The sequence below is a fragment of the Ambystoma mexicanum genome, chromosome 4q (assembly GCF_040938575.1).
Source record: "Ambystoma mexicanum isolate Mex_15411 chromosome 4q, UKY_AmexF1_1, whole genome shotgun sequence".
NCBI lineage: Eukaryota > Metazoa > Chordata > Amphibia > Caudata > Ambystomatidae > Ambystoma > Ambystoma mexicanum.
The window spans coordinates 1,077,738,840-1,077,765,221 of record NC_090928.1 but is presented as its reverse complement, the minus strand read 5'-3'; the positions used below and the strand labels follow the sequence as shown (position 1 = coordinate 1,077,765,221).

Genomic DNA, 26,382 nt, shown 5'->3' with positions numbered 1-26,382 from the left:
AACATACAGAAAACTACTTGGTGGACTGAAAGACCAAGTCAGGAATGCTTGATACATGGCCTAGAAACAGGTCCTAGAGGGAACCGTTTGAAACTAATGGCCAAAAGCATATGTATCATCATGAGAGCTTATGCCAGCAATTCAAAGGACATAACAGGGAAACCATACAAATCTACAACTCTGGATTATGTACCGCTATTAGAGGCTTACCATACAACAAAGCTTCAAGGAGACCATAACTGCGAAACACAAAACACAGCTATGATAGAGACCTGGTGTTGCAAAGAGCAACCCTGAGAAAATTCCAACGAATGGCAAAAACCTCAAAATCAAATAAGTCGATTGAAAGGCTTCATCGCGCAAAACGTAACTACAGAGGTTGGCTGAGACAACACCAGGCCAGGCGCTTGCAATTGGATGCAGAGAAAATGCTGAGAACACTTGCGACGAAAAACAGTAAAGAGTTCTGATCATTAATTAACGAGTCAACGACAAAGGTTAACAATAATCTACAGAACAATGTGAGTGAAGAACAATGGGTAGATTTCTTTGAGAAACTGTATAAAAGGCCTAAGAATGATTCTTTTGAAAGTTCCAGGCAAGAAGTAACAGCGTGGGAAATCCCTTGTGACGCGGAGTCAATTAAATTCAAAATTATGAGATTAAAACTCTCAAGAGCGCCGGGGCCGGACGGTATATCAAACATCGATTTAAAAACCAATGTGGATACCTGGGCCCCACTGATTGGTCAGATTTTCAGCAACTGTAACTTATACAACAAGGTTCCATCATCCTGTAAATCTGCAAATGTCGTCCCCATTTTTAAAAAGGGAGATAAAGAAGATCCAAAGAATTACCGCCCCATAGCGCTTTTAGACGTCATTGGCAAGGTGTTTCGTTCATGCGCCTTGGATGGTCTCTATAGCTGGCAAAAAAATTTCACTCATATAGATTGGTTCCAGACAGGCTTTGTGCAAAACATCGGCACCACCGCTAACATCCTTCTGTTATCATGCTTTAAAGCAAAGGTACAACAAGGAGCTCCACGTATATTCATGGCCTTTGTTGATATCGTGCAGGTATTTCACTGAGTCAACAGGGGACGGCTCTGGCATAAACTAAACCGAAAGCACTGCCCAGAAGAAATCCTATCGCCTATAATGGCGTTATATGAGGATACCACCATGAGAGTCCGTCTGAACGGCGAGGGCGTCCTTTCGAAGGTAATCTGTACCGCTCGTGGGGTAAAGCAGGGTTGTCAATTAGCCCCGGCCCTCTACAATGCGTACATAGTAGACCTGGAAGAAGAGTTCAGTACCATCAGATGCTTCCCCCGTCACTGGGGGAGGAGAAGATCCAGAGACTCTTGTACGCTGACGATATAATTCTGTTAGATCAAACAGCGATTGGGCTACAAAGACAACTGGACTCCCTGCTCAAATATCTAGAAGAGAATTATTTGGAACTAAATAAGAGTAAAACTAAGATCATGGCATTCGAAACATCCTCCAGGACAGCCTATAAAGAGAACTGGACCGTGGAGAAGGATATAATCGAAGTCGTAAAGAGCTTCAAGTATTTGGGAGTCACACTAACTAACAGCAGCATCGAACTCCCAATGCAAGAGTCACTTACAGCCAAAACAAAGACCTTGATAGTCCAAGCAAGGATGATTGATAAAAAGATTGATCAAGATGCCAGTTCTATCATTCTTCAAAGTGAAGGTAGTCCCGTGTATAACCTACGGAACGGAAGCGATGCCTCAGATACCAAGTAATCTATGGGATAGACTTGAAGGTCTATTTTGGAAGAAACTTCTGGGACTTCCGATGTCAGTCCCTATATGGTTAATCAGACAAGAACTGTGCCTAGTGTCCATGAAAGGGTCTATTCAGAGGAAAAGTATGATGCTCTTCAGAAAAGTGATAATGAAACCAACACCACCTGTTTTCGAGATCCTGTGTAAAGAGCTACGTGGCGGAAAAAACAAACCGCTTAATACATGGGCCGATGGTTGCATAAACGCCATTGAAGAGGTGGCCCTGACGAGGGACACTTTAATACAAAATCCATCTAAGGTGGTTAAAAAACTTAAAGAATTGGACTGGATTAAAACACAAGACACAGCAAGGTCCTACAAACTAATCCAGAATTTCCCCCTAGCTCCCAAAAAAATCAACGAAGTTAGAGGCTACCTTAATAGATTTCCAGACAAACATCTGTGCCACATATTTCTCAGAATCAGACTGAACCTGCTGAAGACCAATGAGATCCAGTTTAGAAGAGGTCTTTCTGAAACAGATAAGTGTCGCTTCTGTGACACCTGTCACCAGGAATCAATTCGTCACCTTCTGTTGACATGTAAAGGCACTAAAGAAGCAAGAGACATTTATCTACTGACATTTTTGGAAACCTCAACAACAGTGGAGGAAGATGAATGGTGGTCCCGGTTGATGGGCGGGGAGAGAACAGAATGGGCTGTGGCCGTAGTCCTCTTTTTCAAACAGATTGGCTTGGTGGAGGATTACAAAACGGTCATAAAAAGATCTTAAGAATCCTACTGAATCCATCCCAAAGTAAATCACTGAAACATGCCTAGACCCGTGAGGACTTATTGAAAGATTTATCGAAAGACTTATGGAATAGACTTATTGAAAGTGAAATTCTTCTTTTCTACTGAATGGAGCTGCTTTGACCTTATGTTTTTTTTTTTGTAAAAATTGTAATACAATTAAAATCAAATAAAAAAAAAAAGAATGTCCTTGTTTGAAGCCCCACAGATCAGAGCAGTGATCAAACAAGCATGCATGCAATGATTTCTACAGACTTTCTCAGCCTTTATTTTAACCTGTACCAATAAGAGGCAGTAGCTGGTTGTGCATATTGATTTAGTAAAGCATGTGGTGAAGTGGGATACCGTCCATAATGGGCAAGAGGTTGGTGCCCCACCACCCATTATGGCAGAGCCATTTGGCTGGGTCCAATATATTTGACTGCTCCCTTAACTCCAATATTTAGGAGGCTGCTGTGACATGACCCTGTCGCTCAGCTGCTCCGCCCACCACCTAATTTCACCAGTCCTCCTTAAACATCCTCATCACCGGCATCCACAGAAATGGATGAAGACAAGGATCTCATCTGCTTGTGCCTGTTCAGGCCTGATAGGGCCCACGGACAGTTACTCTGCCTTCATTCCGTAGACACACAGCAGAGCAGCAGGCTTCTCAACCTTACCAGCACCCACTCTCACGATTCATCGCACCTTCCTAGATGCTTCTTGCCTTCCTGTGGCCGCACCACTAACTCCACCCACCTTGGCAGGAATATAGGGCTCTGCTCCTAGCCTACTGCCTCTGTTATTCCGACCAATACACTCAATAGAGCAGCAGGTCCCTTGACCTTACCTCCGCCCGCTCTTAGGATTCTTCCCCACCTTCCTAGATTGTTTCCACCTTCCAGGATTCTTCCAGCCTACCTGTTGTGCACCCCTAACTCCACACACCTTCTAGGAGGAATATACGGCTCTGCTCCAGGTCTACGGCCTCCCTTATTTCCATGAACAAGAGAGGTGGTGTTTGAAAGGATTAGAAATAATCGGAACCTCTGGCATCTTGTCTCTGATGTTCCTGTCGATCGACCATGAAGGAAATGCTTAAACACTGGATTCTGTCAAATCTGTCGTCGATTCCTTAGATCCTGACAAACAGAAGTAGCCACCTTGGTGGCCACACACTATCCGAGGCTCTCCTAGGAAAACATACACAAAGGTCCTCATTACGACCCAGGCGTTAACCATGGCGCCAGTAGCACCATGTTTGACGCCGGTACCTTACCGATTCCGCCATGGTGAATGGCGGAATTACCGCCCCATTCCAAGGTTGGCGGGGTGGTAATTCCCCATTCACCATTGGCCATTCCCCATTCCCATTTTTGCCCCCATAGGGCTCAATGGAAATGGGGAAGGCGGTAATTATGGTACCGCAAATTGCGGTACCGTAATTACCTCCAAGGTCCCTTTGCGGGTCCCGCCCTTAACGGCTGGTAAAACCAGCCGTTGAGGGAGGACCCGCAAAGGGACCTCGGAATTGGGCGGTAAGGGATTACCGGCACCAGTGCCCTTAGGTACCGGTAATCCCTTAACGCCCAGGTCGTAATGAGGCCCAAAAAGTGATGAATGAAATGTTTTGAGTCTATCAGAACCCCAGCCATTGGTCTGGGCAGCTGTCATTCTACCACGTTTAGTCTCTCCATGCAAGGGACACTCCCAAAGCAAATACGTCTTGGTCCTGCTTACTAGGCCACAGTCTTTCCGCACAGAAATGGAATCAACCACAGACATGTATTGGCCTTGGTGGGCCTCATCAGTGAGATGAAGCTTGATTCGTTAGACGCAGCCCCAAACACACACACTTCTCGGCATAACCCCTCCCACTTGTAGACACTGACAAGAGACATGCAAAAAATTAGAGTTTATTTAGCGTTGAATTCATCGTAAGCACTTCCATTGCTCTGGCACACTTCCATTCTACTGTTTTTGTATCTCTTCTGCACCATTACAAGAGGGGACCCAACCTTGTTACACCCAGTACTACGGGGACATGAATTCTTCTCCGCTGTCCCACAAGCACAGAGCTCACCCCAACATGACCTGAGACACACTCACTTTCTCACACTCGCTCGATTCACTGGTATTTTCCACTTAGCTTGGCTTTCCTTGTATTCATTTAATCCTGCTTTGATACTTAGCATGTAATGAAGCCCCCCGAGCAATAGGTGGAGAAGTTTACTCATGACCGAAATGTGATACTGATGTTCATACCCGTGGAGCTACTACACGTATGTGGACGATGTCAAGTCTACGAGTTGGAGACGACTTTTCTTTTGCATCCAGTCAAAGGGCTTGAAAAGTTTGCTTTGTAAATCGATATCTTTACAATTTTGTATTTCAATTGTCTCGGGAGGATAGCTCCGGGGCAACGTGCTCGCCTTGGAAGCAAGGCGACATGAAGCACCACAGGTTGGGTCCGCACTTAGAAACCCCTGGGTATTAAGTGCGTTATAAATAACCTATCATATCATAACAATTCCCAAGTCTCTTATTAGGTTGCAATGCCTTGCTCTTCGATCTTTGATTATGGATCGAATCCTTTCGTATTTTCTTTCTATTAAACTAACACCTTCCGTTTCAGGTTTAGTTCAATCTTTGACCATATGGAGACAGATACAATATTTGATTATTAAATGGCAAAGCAAAAGCTGGCAGCCAGTCGCTATTCTTAACAGAACATGAAAAATGGTCTTCTCACATAATTTAACCTATGTAAACTTGCACCTAAGTGAATATTCTGTAACAGCACCACAATGCCTGAGGGCAGTTGTGCGCTTTATAAATGGAAATAAAATTAAAATAAAATAAAATAAGTAGAAGCCCGCTATATTGGGTGCCATTTTTGAAACCCTTCACAGTGCATGAGCGAGCAACAACCCAAAAGTTTTATGCTGGCTCCTCATAATCTGCAATCTGCAAGCCTGTGTTTCTCATTGTTGCATGGTTCTTCTATGCGCTATACTGCTAACAGTCCCCTTTGACCTCCGCAAATATGATCTATGATTGGAAAAGAAAGTTACTTGTGTGCTGCATGCTTGAAATATTTTACAACTGCAATGAAAACCCATAAAGTCTAATTTTCCTAGGATAGATTGTATTTAAAAGTGATTTAAAAATAAGATGCCTTCTGAGAATGAGTTAGGAAATGCTTTTGATGCATTAAGTATTTTTGGTTGCCTCTTGACCCGCAGGATCTCAGGATATGGAGCAGCCGGTGGAAAAGGTGCCAAGAATACGGAGCGGGCCCACGGCACCTCCATTTGGGCGACTTTTGAGCTTCAGAAGGATGACATCTTGTACATCCTAGTGGGGCAGCAGGGAGAAGATGCCTGCCCTCAAGTAAGTGGAACCCAATGGTGTCAAGGATTAGTGTTATCCCCCCTGGTAGACTCCATGAGCAGACAATATTTTGATATGCTTTCTCTGGCCTGGCTAGAAAAAGAGTTACATTTTTCTGAGAAATCGTGGGGGTTTACCTCTGATGCATCTGAGTGTGAATCAGTGGTGCCCAGTGATATAATCACTGCATACACACTGTTGCAAAAAACAAAGTAAAAAAGCACAGCATCATCAGGAAATAACAGCGTTCGTGTATTCGCTTGAATGATTGATCTGTTAATGCGCAGGGGGCGGGTGGAGGGGAAAATGTCATGGCAGGGGGAGGGGGAAGCAGAAGAGTGCATAAAGTGTATTTGATGGATTGATGGTTTGCTCGAGGGGACAAGAGTCAGTGGCATGGGAAAATAGGGAATACAAGGGGGGCACTGCCCCACACCCCCACTAGGTGAGAAGGGGGCCGTCTAAAGTAAGGACATTTTGTTTTTAGGGCTGACAGGGCAGGTTAGCAGATTAGCCACACCCATTTTTGGGGTAGGAAAAGAGCAACTTCTTTTTATGGAGCGATATATTTTTAGCAGTATTTTTTTTTTTAAACAATGTGTTCTTCAATGATGTAATCACATATAAGCCAGTCAGCAACTCTGTGAAGATTCGTGTTTTTGGTTTTGTCCATCCTCCCTAATTGCCAACACCTTCATGAGCTCTGTGCAGGACTCACAATATCCGTTTTTAAAAATAATTCTGCTATGGAAATGTAAATCATAGAAATAAAAATTATTGTTTGTGTGGGTTTGGCACAATTCTTAAAATGACCATTATTTATTTTTTCCAAGGACCCTCCTAAACTTTGTTAGGAATAGTATTTTTCTATTTCCAAAAAGAACCAGGTGTGTCTCTAAAGAACAAATAATGCCTAGAAACATGAAGGAAGACACGTGTAGTCTTTGGATGCTGGTGATTAGAAAAGCATTGATTCGCAAGAGGAATAGGGTTCTACGCACGCCATGCATCAGGAAATGCAGACCACTGCTATGCACAAGAGTTTGATGCAGAGGCTCCAGTGTTATTTTTTCCACCTAAAATAATGTGGCTTCTGACATATAACACCTGAACAATAGTTCTAATACATATTAAAAGTAGTTCTTGGAAATACTGTGCTGTGATACCCAGCTTTCCGCCTTGCCGATTATTCAAAGGTCCTTGAGTGGGTGGTTTTCAAACAGATCACTAAATGCCTTGAGGATAATGACCTTGCAGAGCCATTTTAATCTCGCTTCCAGGGAAATAACTCCAAACAGTCTGCACTTGTGCATGTCTCTAACTTTCTCTCTGGGGCTCACCTCTCCAAACTCCCTTCCTTACTCCTCCTTTAAGACCTTTTGGCTACTTTTGAAACTCCCCAAGACCTTGGGTTTTGCAAATCTCACCTGGATTACCTCCTACCTGAAAGGTCAGTCCTTTTAAATCGTCTAGAACCTGCACCCCTCTACTTGTCAGCGTACACCCAGGTACGCTGACAAGTAGAGGCTCGTGCCTCCTCCTTTTCCATCCTCTGTCTTCCTTCCTCTGTCTAAAAAAGGTTCTGAACTTTGTTACCTCCACTCTTGACAACCTTCACATATTCAACCCTACTTTTGCCTACCAACACTATTCAGTTTGGCTCTTGCTGTACAATCACTTCCTTTTCAACTTCCTTCTCATAGTCTACAAAGCTATCTGTCTTCTTACCGCTCTGTGCCTGTCTGACTATATCTGTCTGCTCACCGTCTCGTTCCCTTCACTCCTCTTCTGCACTAAGCCTCACGGTCCCATCCCCCATGTCTCATCCCACATCTGCTTCTTCCTGCACTCTCCTAACCCCAGTGGGGCCCGCTGCCCATCAACAGCCACTCTGACTGTAAAGCTCTTCTAAACTTGGCTTGAACTTAACTTACTTGCCAAAGAGGGAGGGCTCCCTAGCTGATTCCACCGCTCCCTCCATTGTTGGTTTATGTACAGTATGCCTTTTCAATATGAAGCACTTGACGTCCCAAGTTAATGTTTGCTGTTTAAGTTGCCTGTTTCTTACATATTGTGTTTGTTTTGTGTTGCCGCTGGTCTATGTCCCACTGTATTCACACCCTCATAAACAGGTTTACAACTCGTCTTTACCTTTGTGCTCTTGGGACGGGAACCTTCTGGGTAATGACTCCACCCAATGCTTAATTTGCGGGGGGCTTACCGGAGCTCAGCCCCGCACTTGTTTCTGAGCTCCGGCACTTGTTTCTGAGCTCCGGCACTTGTTTCTGAGCTCCGGCACTTGTTTCTGAGCTCCGGCACTTGTTTTTAAGCCCAGCTTGATTATTATTCTAGCTGTCAGTCAGCCATAGCAACATAACAATCAGCAACAGTGTGCACTGGCCAGGGTCTCTGCATCCTGATCTGGCTCATTGTTATTCACAAACCTGATGACCCAGGTTGGCAGGTCAGGACTATTTATCTATTTTTGTGAAAGGTGACAATCCTGGCCCCTAATGCTAGCCATGCACACACACTGCTCTACTCAGCCTGCATGACATTGCTGTAAATTCTCAAGTGTAATAACCAGCAGGGTGGGTTGACAATAGCAAGACAGTCACCAGCCAACAGCTCCAACACAGGGGCGACGTCAGTGAAAATACCCATAACGAACAGAAGAGCTAGTCATGAGTGCCAACCTATGCAATACAATCTTGCTCCAGTGTTTGACAGGCAACTCATCAGCTCAGTGATGATTGTGCCTACATTCGTCCATCAATTTACCAGAGGAGGAAAGCATTTCTTCTCTTTTTTCCGGTGGTTAGATGGTTAACATCTCCACTTGACAATGATGGGATTAGAGCAAAATGTTAACGATGATGTATTTTTAAAAAAAACATGTATTTTATTTCAAGACACAACTAATGTGTTATGTTTATTTCAACCTCAATGAACCAGTGGGAGCTGGAGCTTTAACCCCAAATATGTTGACACTGTATGGATCACCCGTGTGAGTATGGATCACCCGCGTGACACTGTGTGGAGCCAGAGCTGGTGGTGTCTACAGTAGACGGGGAACTGTCCCTCCTCCATTCAAGAACATATTTGGGCACTTGCATTTATTTTCTGACAAATTAACCACTGCCTCACCTCTGGAAATGTCTTATTGTAAGTCATTTGTGTTTGGAATTGTCATCCCTGTTCTTAAAATAAATAGAAATAAGTACAAATACAAGTGTGCTAAACAATCCATGTTCTCACACAAATGAGATCCCCCAGCCTTGTGTAAATGGCTAGACATGATCATTTACCTGCATAGTAAAAGAAACAACTGGCACTTTGTATATGAACATTCAATCTCAGTTGCACATGACATCGAAAACATGGAATATAGAGTAACATGGAATACTTAAAGTCTAAATAATAACACTTAAAAAGGTTTAAAAAATGGATCAAGAAAACTGTTTACAAAATGTTATAAAAGGTTTCACATATCCTTACATACTCGAAACCCCCGTATAAAGGCTGGATTTTATGAATACAAATATTTAAACATTTTATTATTTTTAGGAGGGTATTGAAAAGAAGCTGGTGTGGGGAGGGCAAACGCTTACAAATAAACAGAAACATTAGAAATGAATCAAGGGTACTTGACGAGGGTAGTTGAGCTGGACCCCCATAAATAAAATGTGAAAAAATACTCTGAGTTTTCAAAAATATTTCTATTTCATAAAAATATTAGATACCTATTTTTCTCAAAATATTTGCTTAAATGTTATTTCTTTCAAAATACATATCTATATATATTTTCAACACGAGAATTACCTTGAATACCAAATCAAAGAAGGTTGTTGCAATATGGGCACATATACATAAGTGTACATTTTGTATTCACATTTCTCATCAGTCTGTAAGAAACTGCGCCCGTTGTCTTTTGGATCCCATTAAAAGACCCGCTTGCTGCATATCACTGCCAACTGTTAGGGTCATAAATGGGGCATACTAGCAGTGCCCTGTCAGGTCCTATGGTAGCACTTTACCCAACCCACTGAACTGCTGCCTAAATTTGCATCGCACCCACTATCTGTTAAATGGTAGAAGCCAAGGAAGGGACTCGCTGATGCAGACCCAGGAACGCCACAGTGCACTGAGGAAGGTCAGATTGTGTGAAACTCACAAGAATATAGCTTCAACAAGGAGCATCTGCAGATCAACCAACAAATGAATCAAGAACACAGAAACCAATGGTCTGGGTACGCTCAGTTGCAATATCCAATTGGTGTTTTCCGTATTCTGCATGCGGAACGCCGCTCCGTTTTGAAAGAATATGGAAATCACCAAATAGATATTGCCGCGTAACGATCCTCCATTTCAATACAGTCGTTGGAATCCCGAAAAAACGTTATTTGCAGAATTTGCGTAGTTCAAATTACAAGAAGATCATAAGGTGATTCCACTCTTAATTAACGGATCCAAAGAAGACTATTTATGCACGAGGGAGTAACCCCGAACTTCTAAAAATGTGCATTAGAACTTACCAGTGTAAGACACAAGCAGATTCGCAATTTTCCACGGATGCTGTGGGGATATGCTCATGCTGCTTTAAGAATCATTATTAGATAGGCGGATCATGTGTGACCAATTCATGTGCAATCAAATGTGTAATCTAATGGGACCATGCATGTAGTTTCTGGATTTTTATAAATATTTGTAATGACATATATGTTCTATGATATGATATGATATGGCATTTATAACGCACCTATACACAAGTGTTTCAAGGCGCGAATAAAGCCCAAAACCAGCAAAACATTAGCATGTGCTCTTAGGGTAGATGGTAGATGAATACAAACTATTGTCAGATGAAACTCAGATAGAGGACTCCCAAATGTTTTTTCAACTGAGCGCACTGAGATCATTGGTTTCTGTTCTACAGGCTTATTCCTATGTTACAGCCTCCACTGAAAGGGTTCTGCCGCTGTGTCAATATTTGATCTGCCTCAGTTTCAATACTTGATAAAAATCTTTAGGTGGGCAATGTGTTTCCTATAACACTGTATTCACATAACAAAATAATCAAGGCTGGATTCCCCATGTCTCTTGATAATTTATATCCCCACTAGAGGCGTGGACAGGGTAGGGCCTGAGCGGGCAAGGTCTACCCAAAAGCTGTAAATGCCCACTCCGGAGTGCTGTGTGGGTATTTACAGATGTTAATGTGACCGGGGTGGGCCCGACTACATTAGCTTAGACAATTCTGACTATGCCTCTGATCCCCGGCTATAACCCTCTGCAACCTCTCTCTCCATGTTCCTTCCAAGTGTTTCCCCAATAGTGTATCATAATTACATAATTATCTCATATTATTATCCCCTATTACTTTCTCCCCTTCGTGTACATCATGGTGTTGATATGGTATGATAGGTTATTTATAACACGCTTGATACCCAGAGGTTTCTAAGCGCGGACCCGCGTTGCTTCACAGCTTGGCTTGCGATGTATAAAAACAAAACATACGCATCTATATCCATACATACATACCAGAAATAACATTTCTAAATTGCACCAGGAGATGGCAACATACACACCGAGTACACAGGTCTACAATAGGCCTTTCCCTTCCCTTCACTTTCATGACGTTTGTCCATTTTACCAGTTCAACGTCAACCTGTGACTGGCCTCAATCTCGCAGGCCACTTTTGGCTCATTTGACAGGCACATGTGCTGATTTCCCAGCATGAGGGGCCAATCCTCCCCACCCCCACCTGCTGTATTCCAATGTGCTGCATGTGTCTGGGGAGCACATGCCATGGGCCTCATTACAAGTCTGGCAGTCGGGAAATAAAGGTGCCAGTAGCAGTGTACCGGCACCCTTTCCGGTCCACCAGACTACAAGTATGCCTGGAGCGGACCGTTGCTCCCGGCAGGTTGACCTGCCCGTGGCACCGGCCCCTGCAGGCATGCTCTTCACAGATGCACCGTTAGCAACCGTTTCTGTGTCCCCATCCCAAAGGAGTCCTATTGGACTCCGGGGGAATGAGGACCTACACTTTCAACCGCCTGACATCCCGGGCCGCTGGGACATGTAATGTCTTGGTGCACCGGATATCAGGAGACGGAACGGTGTTATAAGTTTGACAGCACTGGCGGGTTACCGCTGAACTCGTAATGAGGCCCAATACTGAGTATGAAAGAGACAGAATGCAGCGCTCAGTTGATGTTTGTGGGCATAGTAGTAGGCAGGACTTCATCAATAGGCGGTGGCTTTATAACTCGGCTTAATAGTTGGATCCCCAGATTTGTCTGGGCTCTCTTGGAAGCATAGTGACATGTACATTGGCAGAAAACAGAAGCAGAGCATTTAACATGTTCCCATTAAGTAAAGAGCATTCCAAGTGAAACACATCAAGCACGCCATGGCAGTTCGTGTTGCCAGCTCAGATGCCCATTAGGAATTGGATTATTAAATTTCATCTGTGCCAGACCAGGGCACGAAATAAGCATTTAGCATTCCAAGCCGAGTAGCTTTTGGATTAGTAAAATGTTAGTTCACCTGGCACTTGCTACTTACGCATTGGCGCTCATCACAGGGGTCTAGCCTATACCTGGACTAGGCTATGCCCCTGTGATGAGCATTAATGAGAATGAGACCTGCTTCAAGAATGTGTTGTGCCCTGGTACATCATCATGTCTATGTCTGCCTTAGACTGGATACTTGTTTACTAGAGTTTGGATGCATACAGTTAGTGGGTGCATTTCACTTAGAATGCTCTCCTTGCTTCTAAAGATTATCTAGGTTATTAAATGTAGTTTAGATTCTTAGGTTTGTGGTGTCCTGATCCTGCACTTTCGCAAGGACCTCAACACCCAACTCTTCAAAGATCACCTCGTCACTCGCTGATCACACTCCATCACTCCCCTGCACTTCTTTCCCTCTCCGACCCCTGTGTGTAATGCCCTGGGTTTGTTCCTTATGCAGAGTGGTCCACTGCTTCACAGCGAGGTTGGCCCTATTTAAATCCCATTCATATATGCATGCACACACACACATGCACGCACACACACGCACACACACACAGTGATATGTTTCATGCATCCACCTCTGTATTCTGGGAAGTGCCAGTCTGCTCCTAAACCCTGCCGTGTAATGCTGCTAAAGGTTCAACGGAGTGTGTGTGTGCGGTTTGCTGGTAGAGGTGGCACCAGTGCACTGACATCTTTTAGAGGTTCAGCAGAAGTGCTTTGCAATCAGCTGCTGCGTGCCAGGCCTTTGCAACGAAATGTCCTTATGTCCATCCAATTTGAATCAACTACTGCCTCTGGGCCGCTGGACTTTATCATTTGATTAATCAATGTATCTACTCTAGCAGCAGACCGAGTCAGGAAAGAATGCATCAGCAAAGAGAATTTTAAACACTTGTTTCGAGAACATCACGGAATACAGAATAAGAGCAAGCAAACTACTGTTCAGTGTTTTTATTTATTTAAATAATACTCATCATGAGTTCCTTGGGATCACTTAGCCAATTGTGGAATAATTTGCATTCTTGTTGTGGGCCTCTTGGATTGACTGCACCATGAAATAAGCTTCCAGTTCCCTATGTGTCAGGAGAAGAAAGTGACTAGGTTTGTTTGCTCGAGCATTCTGTTACACTAAACATAACTTGTGCTGTTATCTATCTTTTACCACTAACCATTGCCCCATTGAAGAACTTAACAAAATAACTCCTTTCAAGAAAGCCATACTCAAAAACAATCCAGAAGTGAAAGATCCAAAAGGCCAAATTGATCCAGACCCCTACTTCCCTGACCTATCGAATCATTGTGAAAGTACCATAAGTTTTGTGTCAGATCATTAAAAACTGCCCCACTGATCTACCTGCTGCCAAACCCCTCTTTAACGCTAGATATTGGGCTTTGGGGCAACTCCACAGCTCAACGCTCACAGTAGTAGAGTGCTTATAACTTACTTTGTTTCATGGACAAATGAGATCCAGTAATCCTTGTGCTCCTAAATCTCAAGGTGCTGATGCCCTATTTTCCTATATGGAGCATGGGAATAGCATCTCAGATGGTCACCCTATGTCACACATAGCCTTAATTCAAGCCTCAGAGAACTGCACTCCCCAGCTGCTCTGTAGGGCTCGTCATTTCAACCATGCGCCCCCACATTCAGAAGAATTGGGCAAGGAGAACTCTTCAATGACTGTCAACACTCATGTGCACGGATTGAAGGCTTACCATTGGATTGCAGCTGGAATTCCCAGCAGGACCAATCGCAGTCATGCACCCCTCTCCTTGTAGCTGCAACACCTTCCAGCTCCACCTATGGGTGCCAGGATAGGAAGCTGTCAACCATCTGGTTAACATGACCTTGAGGGAACGAGACGACATTTTGGCCAAGCATGCCAACTCTACCTGACAATATGTAGTTGAAATGTAACTTTTCCTGAGCGGTGAAAAAAAGGAATTAACCGAAGAGTTCCTCCAAAAAGCATAAATTGAATCCCCTTAATGTTGACTTTGGACTAACCCATGAACCCTTTGTTATTTTCTCAGTACCTTATAGGAACTCTGACAACACCAATACCAGAATTCCAGTTTTACTGTCTTTTATTAACCACGGTGTCAGAAAGCTATCACAGGCCCAAGATCTTTCCATCCCTCCCTGCACACGTCAACCACCACCCACAACTAGGAACTCTCTCCCAATTACACCTAGGGGTGTGCCTAAAACTGTTAAAATGATAAAACATTTCAAAAAACCTCTTCATAGACTTCATAAACTGACTCCTCCCAGACAGGCCTCGCCCTCTCAGACACCCATCCTCATGACCATAGTCACTGTGCACAGTCACTGTGCACGGCTTCGTCTCTGTCACATGCTGCAATATTGGTTGTGATGTATGAGCAAAAAAAAACGAACAAAACAAAAATCAATTGCAAAGGAGAATTATTTATTTAAAGAAACAAAATTCACTGTGAAGTGAAATCCTGAACCGATGACAAAGCATGTGGGACTCCATCTGCTGTACATGTCTGAAGCATGTAGTGTTACTGGGGTCTTACTGGGGTCTGGACATATCTTCTTTTTGTTTTCCCACAAGATTGATATTATTTAAGGCTATGCTGAAAGGGTTGAATATTCTTTCTTTCCACACCACCTTTTTTTTCGATTTGTCCTTCTCTGAATCTAGCCTTTGGGGTTTAATACGGGTTTGCCGGTAACTCGCCTGTAATACTGGCGGGTTGCCGGCACACCAGCCTTACTGTTACCGGCAACCGATATCCCGGTGTTACCAGGATATTACGGGTGCCACCAACAGCAGGAAGTTCCCATTCATGGAGTCCCATACGACTCCATGGTATGGGTTAGCCGCAATCACCGGCACCGGTAGTACCGGTGATTGCAGCAATTATTTATTTCTGGCATTTTTGCCAGACCGTCACACTCATAATGAGGCCCTTTGTCTAGTTCCTCAGATCCCTGTTATCGGCCCATCACTCCCTCGCTGTTCACTGCATGGACGGTGACCAGATGTCCCAGCGTTGCTGGACCTGTTAAGGAATTGGGCCCTCTATCTCCCAAGTCTCGATGATTTTTTTTTAAAATTCAAAATGCCCATCCTTGTTTTGTGGAAAGTATGGTTGACCCTGGGCAGAGTCCCAGTTGAGACTGCCTGGAGAATATAATGCTCGTTTAGACACAATTCAACATAACAGTTACAAACCAAATAAAACATTGTAATAGTTTGGTAATTCTGAATCATCTCTAAAGACAGATCCTGGCCACCCCCTGGTGGCTCAAACCCCCAAAGTGTTCAGTTGACAATCACATTCATTAGCTGATTTTGCCAGAGACACTGCTTGGGGAATGGTTACACAGGAGGGACTGGTATATCCATCAGACCAAAAGCGCCTTTGTTTTCAACATGCATTAACCTATGTACTTTATGTACTACCAAAGCTTTCTTACTGAAAGGAATATAGAATTTCCCACACTGATAAACCCCAGATAGTATGAAAAGCATCTCTCACTGTCAACATGTTTCTTTGGCAGCATTCTATTTAAAGCATACCTGCTCTTAAAATACCCGCAAGGCAAAGACGTCAGACAACCCTTGACCTTTGACCCCACCCTGAAGTGATATCCTGGAAGCGATCAAACACAACCTTTCACCCCTTGACAAAACAGGAAGTGGCATCACATAGTTCCTAAGTACACTACGAAAAATATGGAACATGGTTACGATATCACTAAAATGTGATGTACATTTTATACAAGAATGGATCGCCATATGTATCATTAAGATCAGTGTGTATAGGTCCATATTACCAAATGACTGTGAATGCAAGCTGACGCTCATGGCCAAATGATAATGATGTATTATATACCACTTACGCATAAGCACTTTATATAGAAAAAATATACATCCAATATTACCCAACCTGTGTTGTTGCTCATTTATCAACCTCCGAAGGATGAAAGTAAGAACAGACTATATCAGTGACTTACCCCATATAGTGTGCCTGAAATAAACCTTTAATGAGTCTAACAATTATTGTATAGAATTCCAGAAAGACACATTATTTGGTATTCCCATTCTTTCTTATTTAGGGTCAGTGATTAAAGTGTTAGACTTGTGTAACCCCTGTTATTTCTTTTGTTTTTTTAAGAGGCCTGAACAAGAAAGCCAGCAAGTCCAGAAGCAGAGAGCCACACAGCGATGGCCAGAGCAAAGGAGCTTGCATTAAAATAAATAAATATATATATATATATATATCGTTTCTTTTTTTGCGGTAGCAAGGGAGACCTCAAGGGTCGCATTTGTGACCCCTGGTGACCCCTAAATGACATTCCTGCAGCAAGGTGTTCCTTACTGATGATGCCCATACCGACATGCTCTACCCGTGCTTCGCCGTGTGGAAGACTCCTACTGGTATCTCCTATGGGCAGTCAGACCTTTCCTGGCCATCCAGATGTGCCTGCACTGTTGGCAGAGGCAGATGTCGAGGTCACTGCCTTCTTGCAGGTGCTGCCAAGCTTCTGTGCCATGCACCGGCAAGGTTTATGTGGAGTATTTTGTATCCACGCCACTGCGCCACACTGCGACCCTTCACCAATGGAGAAAGGAAATTGCCAAGAATGGAGGCAATAACCCCTGTGCACACCAAGTTTGCAAAATTGCGCAGAGTTGATAACCCATCAATGGGGGTGCACGCCTTGCCAAATACACTGGCAAAGTGGTGTAAAAGCAGGCAGCACTGCTGTCATGTCATCTGTCATCTGTAATCTGTCACTGTAAACAAGCCCACAGAATGGCTAAAATCTGAAATTGCCCCTAAATACAGTTTCCTAATCAAGGGCAACCTTCAAAGTGCTGTTTTGGCGCTAAATTCAGTTATTTTCCCCAGTGAATTATTGAAAGGGGAGTGTGCTGGAATAATGGATGGGGATAAGAAGGCTGCTGGGCTCTGGGGTGAAGGTAGCGCTGGATGGGGCTCTTGGGATCAGGAGGGTGCGATGGGGTAAGAGGGGCCGGAGGGGATGGGACAACTAAGGTAGGCGGGGGGAGCTAGGGCAGCCCAGGGTCTCGGCGGAAGGGGGGGATCCCTGGCAGGACGGGCTAAGGGAAGCCCCTTTTGGGGGAGGGAAATAATTAACAAGGATTAATAAGCCAACCAGGGGAAAGGGGAAGAGGGAATCCAGGGGTAAAGGGAAGTAAGAGGGGCGAAAAGGAGACCTGAACGCATCCTTAAAAAAGGAGCCAAAGCGGAAAATGGAGAATGAAAAGAAAGTAATACATGGAAAGAAAATGCACACAAATAGAGATGGGAAAAGAAAATGAAAAGAAAAATTGCAAAAGAAAGAAATGTCCAAAGGGGTAGAGAGGGACTGTTAGGGAGGGGCGGGGTGGGCGCCTGCAACCGGTCCCCCAAGGACCTGGAGGGGCAGGGGGGGGTTGCAAAGTTGCATTGCTCTCAGCACAGAATCCTGAGTATAAAACGGAACACCTCTAAGCTAACTCCTGACTTTATGTATTTAATAAAGTTTGCTGTGGCAATTTTTCTCCCACTCAATCAACTGGTCATGCCTCATTTGTTGCAGAGGGGTGGTGGGGCGGCTCCAAGGGAGGCGGGTAGCGGGTAGGGAAGAAGGTTAAGGGGGGGCGATTGTGTATGCAGCGTATGTATGAAGACGTGCCCCCCACTGAGACTGTCGGCGCTACGGCAGGTTCCCGCGCCATTTGCCTCAAGGCGGTCAGAGGAATCCAGGCATCACAGCCTGATTGGCTGTAAAACTTAGCTTAAATGTATTTCTTTGTCCTGAAAAGTTGCAAAATCCACTGTTTCAAGTATGTTGGTGAAGGGCTAATTCTTTTAAAATGGTTAAATCCTTTATACTCTATACTTATATTTTATATGTGAACTGAAAAGATTTTAATGTCGCAGAGCCCAGTCTGAAGCCAATACACATTTGAACTCTGATCTGACAGGGCCTGCCCTGGGAAAAATGACATCTCCTGTTGACACTCCCTTGAGAACAGGAAGACTAATGGCTATTAATGAGCCACGCATAATCCCAGCAAGCCACTCAAAAGATTTGCATTAGACATTCGTCTGCTGACTAATCAGAGAACAAAGGACATGCTGAGAATTGGCCTCTGCCAGGAGGAGCAGGAAGTGGGGGAGGTTCTCAGTGAACTTCAAAGGACCGGCCATCTGCTCACTTTGGGAAGCAAGAGAAAAAGAACCTGGACTGGATTGTGAATGGAAATTACTTGTTTTTGCCTAAGAACTTTATGACATTTAACATGACAGCTAAAATAAGTACACAACTGAAAAATACACACTTATACGTCTGGATTCATGCTAGACAGCTGAAGAGGTGAAAGGAGTTTTTACCTCATCAGGAACCAAAGATACACTAAAACACTGATTGTGGAAAAACTGTGAATGTTGAAAGCTTAAAATTGTATGTACACAATCCGCTGATCAGCACCCAGAGGTGTATCAAATTAGAAATAATGAATCGAAAGTGTTCTGGGTAAAATAGATGAAAATCCATAAAATGACCAGCACAGCTCTCACAAAGATGGAAATTGGATGTAAACGTAAACAATCAAATGTGAAAAATATGTGTCTAATCTTGTGACTGTACATAATGGAACAAATGTACATTTGTGCAGAAGTATGTTTTGAGTAAAAATCTAGGTGGGAGTTCCCAAATCCTGTCATAAAATGACAGCTCTGTTTAAGCTGCCAACCAAAATGAAGCACACGCCTGTAGCCGCTCACAGATAGGGGGTGTGTTCTGAAGTTCTGCCCATGACATAAAATGTATAATGAATAAATGTAGGAAGGACTCTACACTCTAGTCAACTGAACTCTACTCTACTACTGAACTCCACTACACACTCTGCTTCCAGAACCCATGCAGATGTCCGCGCAGCACCTTGTTCCTGAACTTTTCACTTTGTAGCTGACTCCAGAATTCTTTGAGAGATCTAGATTTCTTTGCAGAATCCAGACTGTAGCATTGCAAAATTATTGCTAGCCTGACCCAATTGCAAAAATCCCAAACCTGAAGGGATTTAATTTTAATTCAGCTTGGCTGGCTAGCACTAGGCTTGCCCACTGAAAACTTGTATCCAGCTATCTACCACGTCCAGTCACCAGAATGGGCCTCCCAAATCCAGTCTGAGGTGCAGTCCCAACTTGCTCAGAACTGCGCTGCTGACCCAAATCCCTCTAGAGGTGCCTGTTTGCCGGTGGACCTGCCCAATCCATGACCAGAACTGACGGTCCAATTAATAAATTATTCTGTGAGTATTAATAGGAAGAACAGTGATCCATAATACATTTACATTGTATGATCCCTCTTTTAAACCTATGCCATCTCTAATTCAGAACCATCGTCTTGCTAGAACTATTTTTGCGCTGATTTCTTGTCTCATCTGAAGAAGTAGAGTATCCACAGCGGGCAGGTTACGCTGATCACGTGACTGTATGATCCTTCTGTGGCATTCTCGTTTTCATAGTCATAATCTATTGTAATCAACCTACCTGTCTTTTCAAAGTGCATTTCTGTTTTCCATTCTCGCGCCTATATTACAAAAAAAACCTTTACTAAAACCTCTATAACTCCCTCCGTTTTTATGATAGAAACGAAATGTCAACTCCTACTCATACCTCGCACTGCAATTCTCCCGTTATAGCAAAAATCACGCAAGGAAAGGTTTGCCGCGTTTTTAATAATTTGAAAGGTTTTACACGTGTGAAATAGCTTTAAATTGTTTCTTACTTGGACTTTGAGATTTCAAATGCTTTCTTTGGACTAAGTCATTGTGATTGTGTGCAACTGTTCCAAGCGGCTCCCATAGGAATGCATAACAATTTAAGTATTTTTGATCACATTTGGTGTTTTTGCTCATTTAATTCCAAAGATAATTTAAAAGCCATTCTGACAGCTGAAAAGTCAACTCCGTTTTTCTCTTGTGTTTGAAGGGGGAAGGTGGGACTGATATTCTGTTTGATTTGTGCTATCCCTGAATACCTGCTCCCTCCTCACATCTATTTAATTGCCTACTGGGGGCCTAGGGGGGTTGCAGGGGGAACCTCTAAACATAGTGCCATCTGTCCAAACCAACACAAAAGTATTATGTTCTGTGCTGCATTTGTTTTGGTGTTCATTCCTTGATGCATAGTGTATTCAAAATATTATTCTGTGTTCTGTCACCCCATTGGTGATTGTTGGTTACCTATTAAAATATATTGTGATTACATTTTAAATACATAAATAAATATTTACCTTTGCAAACTAGCCTGATTCCTGGTTCAGTGTGACCGAGGGAGGGGGGATCTCAGGAGAAGGGTGTGATATGAGTGGTATATCATTCAGAATACTGAAATATAGATAAACATTAATACGGGTTTCAGTTGCGCACTACATGCTGGGTGAGACTTGGGTGTGTGCCAGATTGAAATCACTTATATGTAATGCCAGGCCCCACACCAGTCCTAATTCAGAGGTGCTGCTGCAGGTTGGAGAATAGTCTGCTGAACGCCAAACCTGACGCAGAGGCGTTGCTAGGGGGGGCCTAAGGGGGCTATAGCCCAGGGTATTTTGGTTGTAGCCCCGGATAGAAGCTCAGGGGCTACAACCAAAAGGCTAGCTAGCCCCGAGAGTCATAACATTAGCCTAGCCCTGGATCATTTCCAGACCTACTAACACCCCTGCGCCTGAGTAGAAAACATGTCGGTGGTACATTTTGTTAATGTTGAAATCTCAAAGAGACATGATTCCTAGGCGCAGCCATCCAACATTGAAAAAAAGTTACCTTTTAAAACCATTCCCAAATCTCTGAATTGCAGCTGTGACCTTTAGCTTTTTGGAAACACAGCTGCCATATATATTTCTGAAAATACCTACGACCTGGAAGAAGATGTTCCATGAAACAGATGATAGGATCACAGGCTTTAATTTTTCTGTACATTGGAAAATGCACTCTATTAAATTGGCACTCACTTTAAGTGAAGAGACTTGCTTTAACAAAATGGTGATGTCACACCATATTAACAGCTTAAGCTGTTCATTTCTGTAAATATCTAGCATCTTAATGTTGGTCCTTGTGTAACATTGGAAAGTTTGTTGCACAGCCTGCTTAATTAAATATTGTGTTCTCCAAGGAAAAGCAAAGCAAGGCGACAGTTGCCCTTCCCAATTTCGCAAAGCAGTCGCAGGAATCCGAAGAATGGCGTTTTCCCACTGCAGCAGGTTTTGTTTGCAGGTGTTCGCGGGCGTCAAAATGCCAATAATTGCACTAATGAAAACACTCTAATTAGTTTTCAGCAGCACACCCACTCCACCTATTAGAACGTCCATCATCAGAAGCGAGTTTCCAAGTTGGCTGATTAGAAATCACTTACATACGAGGACTAATGCCTTTGTCTTCAGTAAACGCCAAGCAGCACGTCAAGCGGCCCCGTACACTATAATGGTAGAAATGCAGCTTAACTGGGGTTCTGCCAGATTGAAATAAAATGCAGCTTCGGTAAATGGTCCATAAAGTGAGCACTTGACTGCATGTCTTTTCTAAATGCTATATAAATCGATGGCTTGTTTATGTAAAAACAAATCTGATTGGAGAGATCTCATGAGGGGAGGAGACTCAGAGCTGTTGGAGTCGTCAGAACCGATGAAGCCGATGATGACGACAAAAGCAGCCTGTTGTAAAATACAGGGTTTGAAAGTAGCTGGCAGCATGCCATAACTTGGCATGGAGGCTGCATTATCTTGCAGAGGGAGGCTGAGATATAGGCTGCCCCAAGAGTACCCAGCTCTTCAGTGAGTGTAATGCAATGTCCTTGCTCAATGGCTGACAATTGTGGTGGCAACAGTCACACTAAAGGCTTCAGTTTTCAGGTCAGTGGGTAAATGGGCTATTTCTCTCTATTTCTGTCTTGGTCGGTTTGTAAATGACAAACCATCTACCCACTAAATTTGAAGTTGTTAGTGTGACCTTTGCAGAGGAGCAGCTGAATGCCTGTTCAAGAAGTCCCGCCCCATCCTTCCTATATGTTGGTAGCCAGAAATCGTGCCATGCAACACACCAGTGATTGCGCCAATCCCACGAAGAGTCTTCAAGAAAAGGTATCCATTGAGAAAACCCTATCTGATATATCCAAATAGAGATGACAATCTATTTTAGGAGATCCTCGAAGGAATATGAAGATGAGAGAAGCAGAAGTTGGTGTTGTCACAAAAAGCAAGCGTGACGCACTGAGAAAAGTGGCTGAAGAACAGAATGTATAGACCTTATAGAATCTGATGACAAAGTAAAAGAATCAAGTAACTTTCATTTGCGAAGAGAAGATTAGACGTGTGAAAAGCACTGCAGAAGATGCAAGCCGTTTTATAACTATATAGATGCAGCAACACAAGTAGACTAAGTAATCATAAAGGCTGGCTATACTTAGTGAATAGCCTGCAGACGGTGCAGCTATTATATAGAATCGGGACATTCAATGTCACAATTTAAGTAAGGCCAGACACACAGAGAAAGAAGGATCGAAAGCTGTGTCGCAGTATGAAAGCAGCTGAAGATCGTGGAAAGACCGAGAAAAGCTGTCTGGCCTGGTGTCAAAGGCTGGAGCGGCCAAGAATTTCTTATCTATCCTTGAAGAACAGAGAAGCTGAATTCGCCCTTGTTAAGGTGCAAGGAAGTAACACCATGAGTGTCAAGTTTGATCATTTAATACAATTAAATGTTAGAAAAGAAGCCGAATTGCGGTCTCCTGTCACATGGGCTATGGATGAAAATAGAAGGTGGGCATGCAGCTCTAGACTTGAGATAAGAGCGTGATCACACTCCCATATAATCTCAGGAGCAAGGATACTTTGCAAGGCCAAGTTCAAAGACAATCTGCATGTCTGAAGGCATGGGTGATGATGGATGTCGGGCTAATTGGGTGGGGAGACACAGTCAAGTCCACCCACTGTTACGCTCACCTGGTATCCACGGGGACGCCACCCAGCTGCGGGGATTCCGGTGCCCTTCTCAGCCTCTCCCTGGTATAATCAACGGGGAAGTTCTGTCTGGAAAACAGGTGGGCAATGTTTAAGACTGGTCAACTGGGATAAGAGTCTCCCAACACCCCGTATGCCCGCAGCCCCTCCCCGGAACTTTCCTCACCTTGTTATGGATTTTGGCGTGCTCTCCGTCCTGCCTTCTTGGCAGGGGCGCGTTGTCCTTTGTGGGCGAGTGCGATCTGGTTACTTCACTGATGCTGCCCTTTAGAGTCTTTCAGGTAGGTCTTATTACTGTTATACTGTAAGCCTTTCTTGGATTCAATGATGTCTTTTCTCTCTCCTTAGGTGCGCGGACGTTCGCTGTAGAGCGTTGGTTGAATTTGGATTCACCGGCAGGTGATGGTGTTTCGAAAGCGCCTTGATGTGGTAAGTAGTCGCTATGTGCAGCGCTATGACGCCTTGCTTTTGCTAACCTGTTGTCTTTTGTTCCCGTAGTTTGCGGTGCTCACCCGGAGCAAGAAGTCCCAAGGCAGTGCTGATCGATGGGCGACTTGAGAGGTAAGCTGCCGGCACAATTGTAAATGTCTAATGTCTTGTTTCTCTCCTTTTGCAGATCCTTGGAAGCTGTTTGCAGGAGCAGAGGGCAGCTAGCGGTGGAATCACAGGTAAGCTGCTGCTAATAACGATGTCTCTTTTGTTTTTCAGGTGCTGTTCTTCCGAGGTTTGCAGATGCTGCTCAACACGATGAGCGTCACGTTGCAAGATTGCAAAGTAACGCGAAGCGTGTTCTTCAAGTCGGGTGTGGTTTAAATAGCATCAAGAAAGTAGTCCAGGTAAAAAAGTCCATAGGCTACCACACCCAAAACACTATACCGCATAGCTTGCTTCCAAGGAGCCAAGCTATGTGGATGCCTCCATTTTGACTGGCATTGAAATTAAGTAGTTCCCAAGTACAAGTCTTCATTAAGTAGGAGCCTGGCGCCAAAGGTGCCAGGACTGGCCCCAAGAGGGCTTAGGCAAAGGATGCCTAAGCTTGTTGGGGGCCCGTGCCAAGACCCCTCCTGGCCCATGGGCCTGCCGGGGGGGGTTTCAGGAAGTGGGTCGTGACACACACTGGTACCTGGGGTGTTAGCTTACGTGCTGCTAGTGAGTCGAATGTTCCAGAAGGGCACGAGCGTGCCAACCAATTGTAGGAGGCCATATAACAAAGGGCCTTATAGTTTGAAGAGCCAATGATATATTGTGTAGCTAATTACTTATGAAGATGACTTGCACTAGGGGTGGGCATAAGTTGTCCACCTGACTGTAGAGAACCAATCACAACCCAATCCCGTATAGAAAGTATACTTAGATGTTCCCCTTAAGCCTATCACAACGCCCCATAGGTTTTTCTTATTTGACACGTAGTATGATGTCACTTCTGATGTATTTTTTGCATTTAAGGATGTTTTTTATGTAAAATGTTTGAGAGCTCGAGCGAACGTCCATCGATGTCCATTGTAACTCCCTGTTTCAGACCACTGATAATAAAACAGTCGGATGAGACTTTGCCAACTTCCTTTGTCGGTCTGATTATTTGGTGTAAGAGTTATTCTGCATCCCATCCAGAGCATGACTTGTTACTGATTAAGAACCCCTGGGTTCACGTTTATACAGCCCTAGGCAGAAAGATTGAAAGTAAAACAGCTTTATTTCACTTTAGGAGGAGACCCCAGGCTGGTGCATGTCACAGTTTCGAAACTTTCTGACGTGATCTCATTCTGGGCCAGTGGTCAGAGGTAACAGAACAGATATACAGCAGGGTGGGATATAGAGGGGCACAGAGGAGGGGTACAGTTGTACCAAATGGCAGGGAGGAGAGGTGCAGGCGGCGTCTAGCACGTCTGGTGGTGTGAGGGACAATGTGATGGCCTAGCTGTTGAGGAGGAGATACCCCTTGAAGAGGTGGGTCTTGAATTCTTTTCTGAATTGTAGGAGCAGGGTTGCTAGTCTGATGCTGACAGAGGGCAGGTTCCACAGTCTTGGGGCGTAAGCAGAGAAGGCTTGTTTTCTGGTCCTTTCCTTTTTGCAGCAGAGGATTTCAAGTCTGGATGTGTCCTGGCTTCTGGTGGTGCGCTGTCCACCACAGATGCTGAGTTTCTCCGTGATGGGTGACTTGAGGGTGCCATCCTTATAGATGATGCAGCAAGACTTGAAGGTGATTCGTTCCTGCACTGGGAGCCAGTGAAGGTCGATGAGGGAAGGGGTGATGTGGTTGTATCTGCGTAGACCCTTGATGAGGCATGCAGCCACATCTAGGACACTAATCAGGGGCACAAGGGAGGACAACTGGAGGCCTTTGCCTTGATCTTGGTCTTGTGGCTGTTTTAAAACACTAAATGAAGAGGGGATACAGAAGGGGGGAGTAAGATCAGAAATAATTCAAGAGTTGGGAAGTGTTTTGGTATGTTTAACAGTTTACAGAGACACCATCACTTATGTGCCAAACACATTGAGAATTAGGGTGGGAATAACCACAGTATTATTTATCCCTCCAAGAGTTGGGATGTTCCAGTCCCATGCCTCAGTAGAAGTGAGAATCGGTCAAAGAACAACATTAAGCGAATGGAAGAGATGTGTCTTCAAACCTATCAAACTTGAAGAGAAGACTTTTGTATTAACAAGAGAGTGTCATTTCAAAAGGGGAAAAGTAGAAAATGGCTAAGTACTCATTGCTAACTTCACACTTGAAGGACACACTGTCATGCCTGCGCCATGGGCGCATCCATTTACGCTCTATTTGGACTATATGTTTATCATTTATTTACAACAGACTCTTGGATCTATCTATATTTACTTTGGAAACTTTATTTCCCATTTGCGAGACTTTGCTGCTTAATTATTATTTCCAACAAACTAAGCATAC

At 44.0% G+C, this 26,382-nt stretch overlaps 1 protein-coding gene across 1 annotated transcript in view; it reads left to right on the top strand.

Moving 5' to 3' along the window:
- The window catches only part of ALK (ALK receptor tyrosine kinase), a 3,554,133-nt gene that overhangs the window by 3,161,580 nt on the left and 366,171 nt on the right, over positions 1-26,382 (top strand). The window contains exon 13 of the mRNA XM_069608653.1: positions 5,800-5,947. Within this exon, the coding sequence (XP_069464754.1) occupies positions 5,800-5,947 (148 nt within the window). The remainder of the gene's footprint in view (positions 1-5,799; positions 5,948-26,382) is intronic.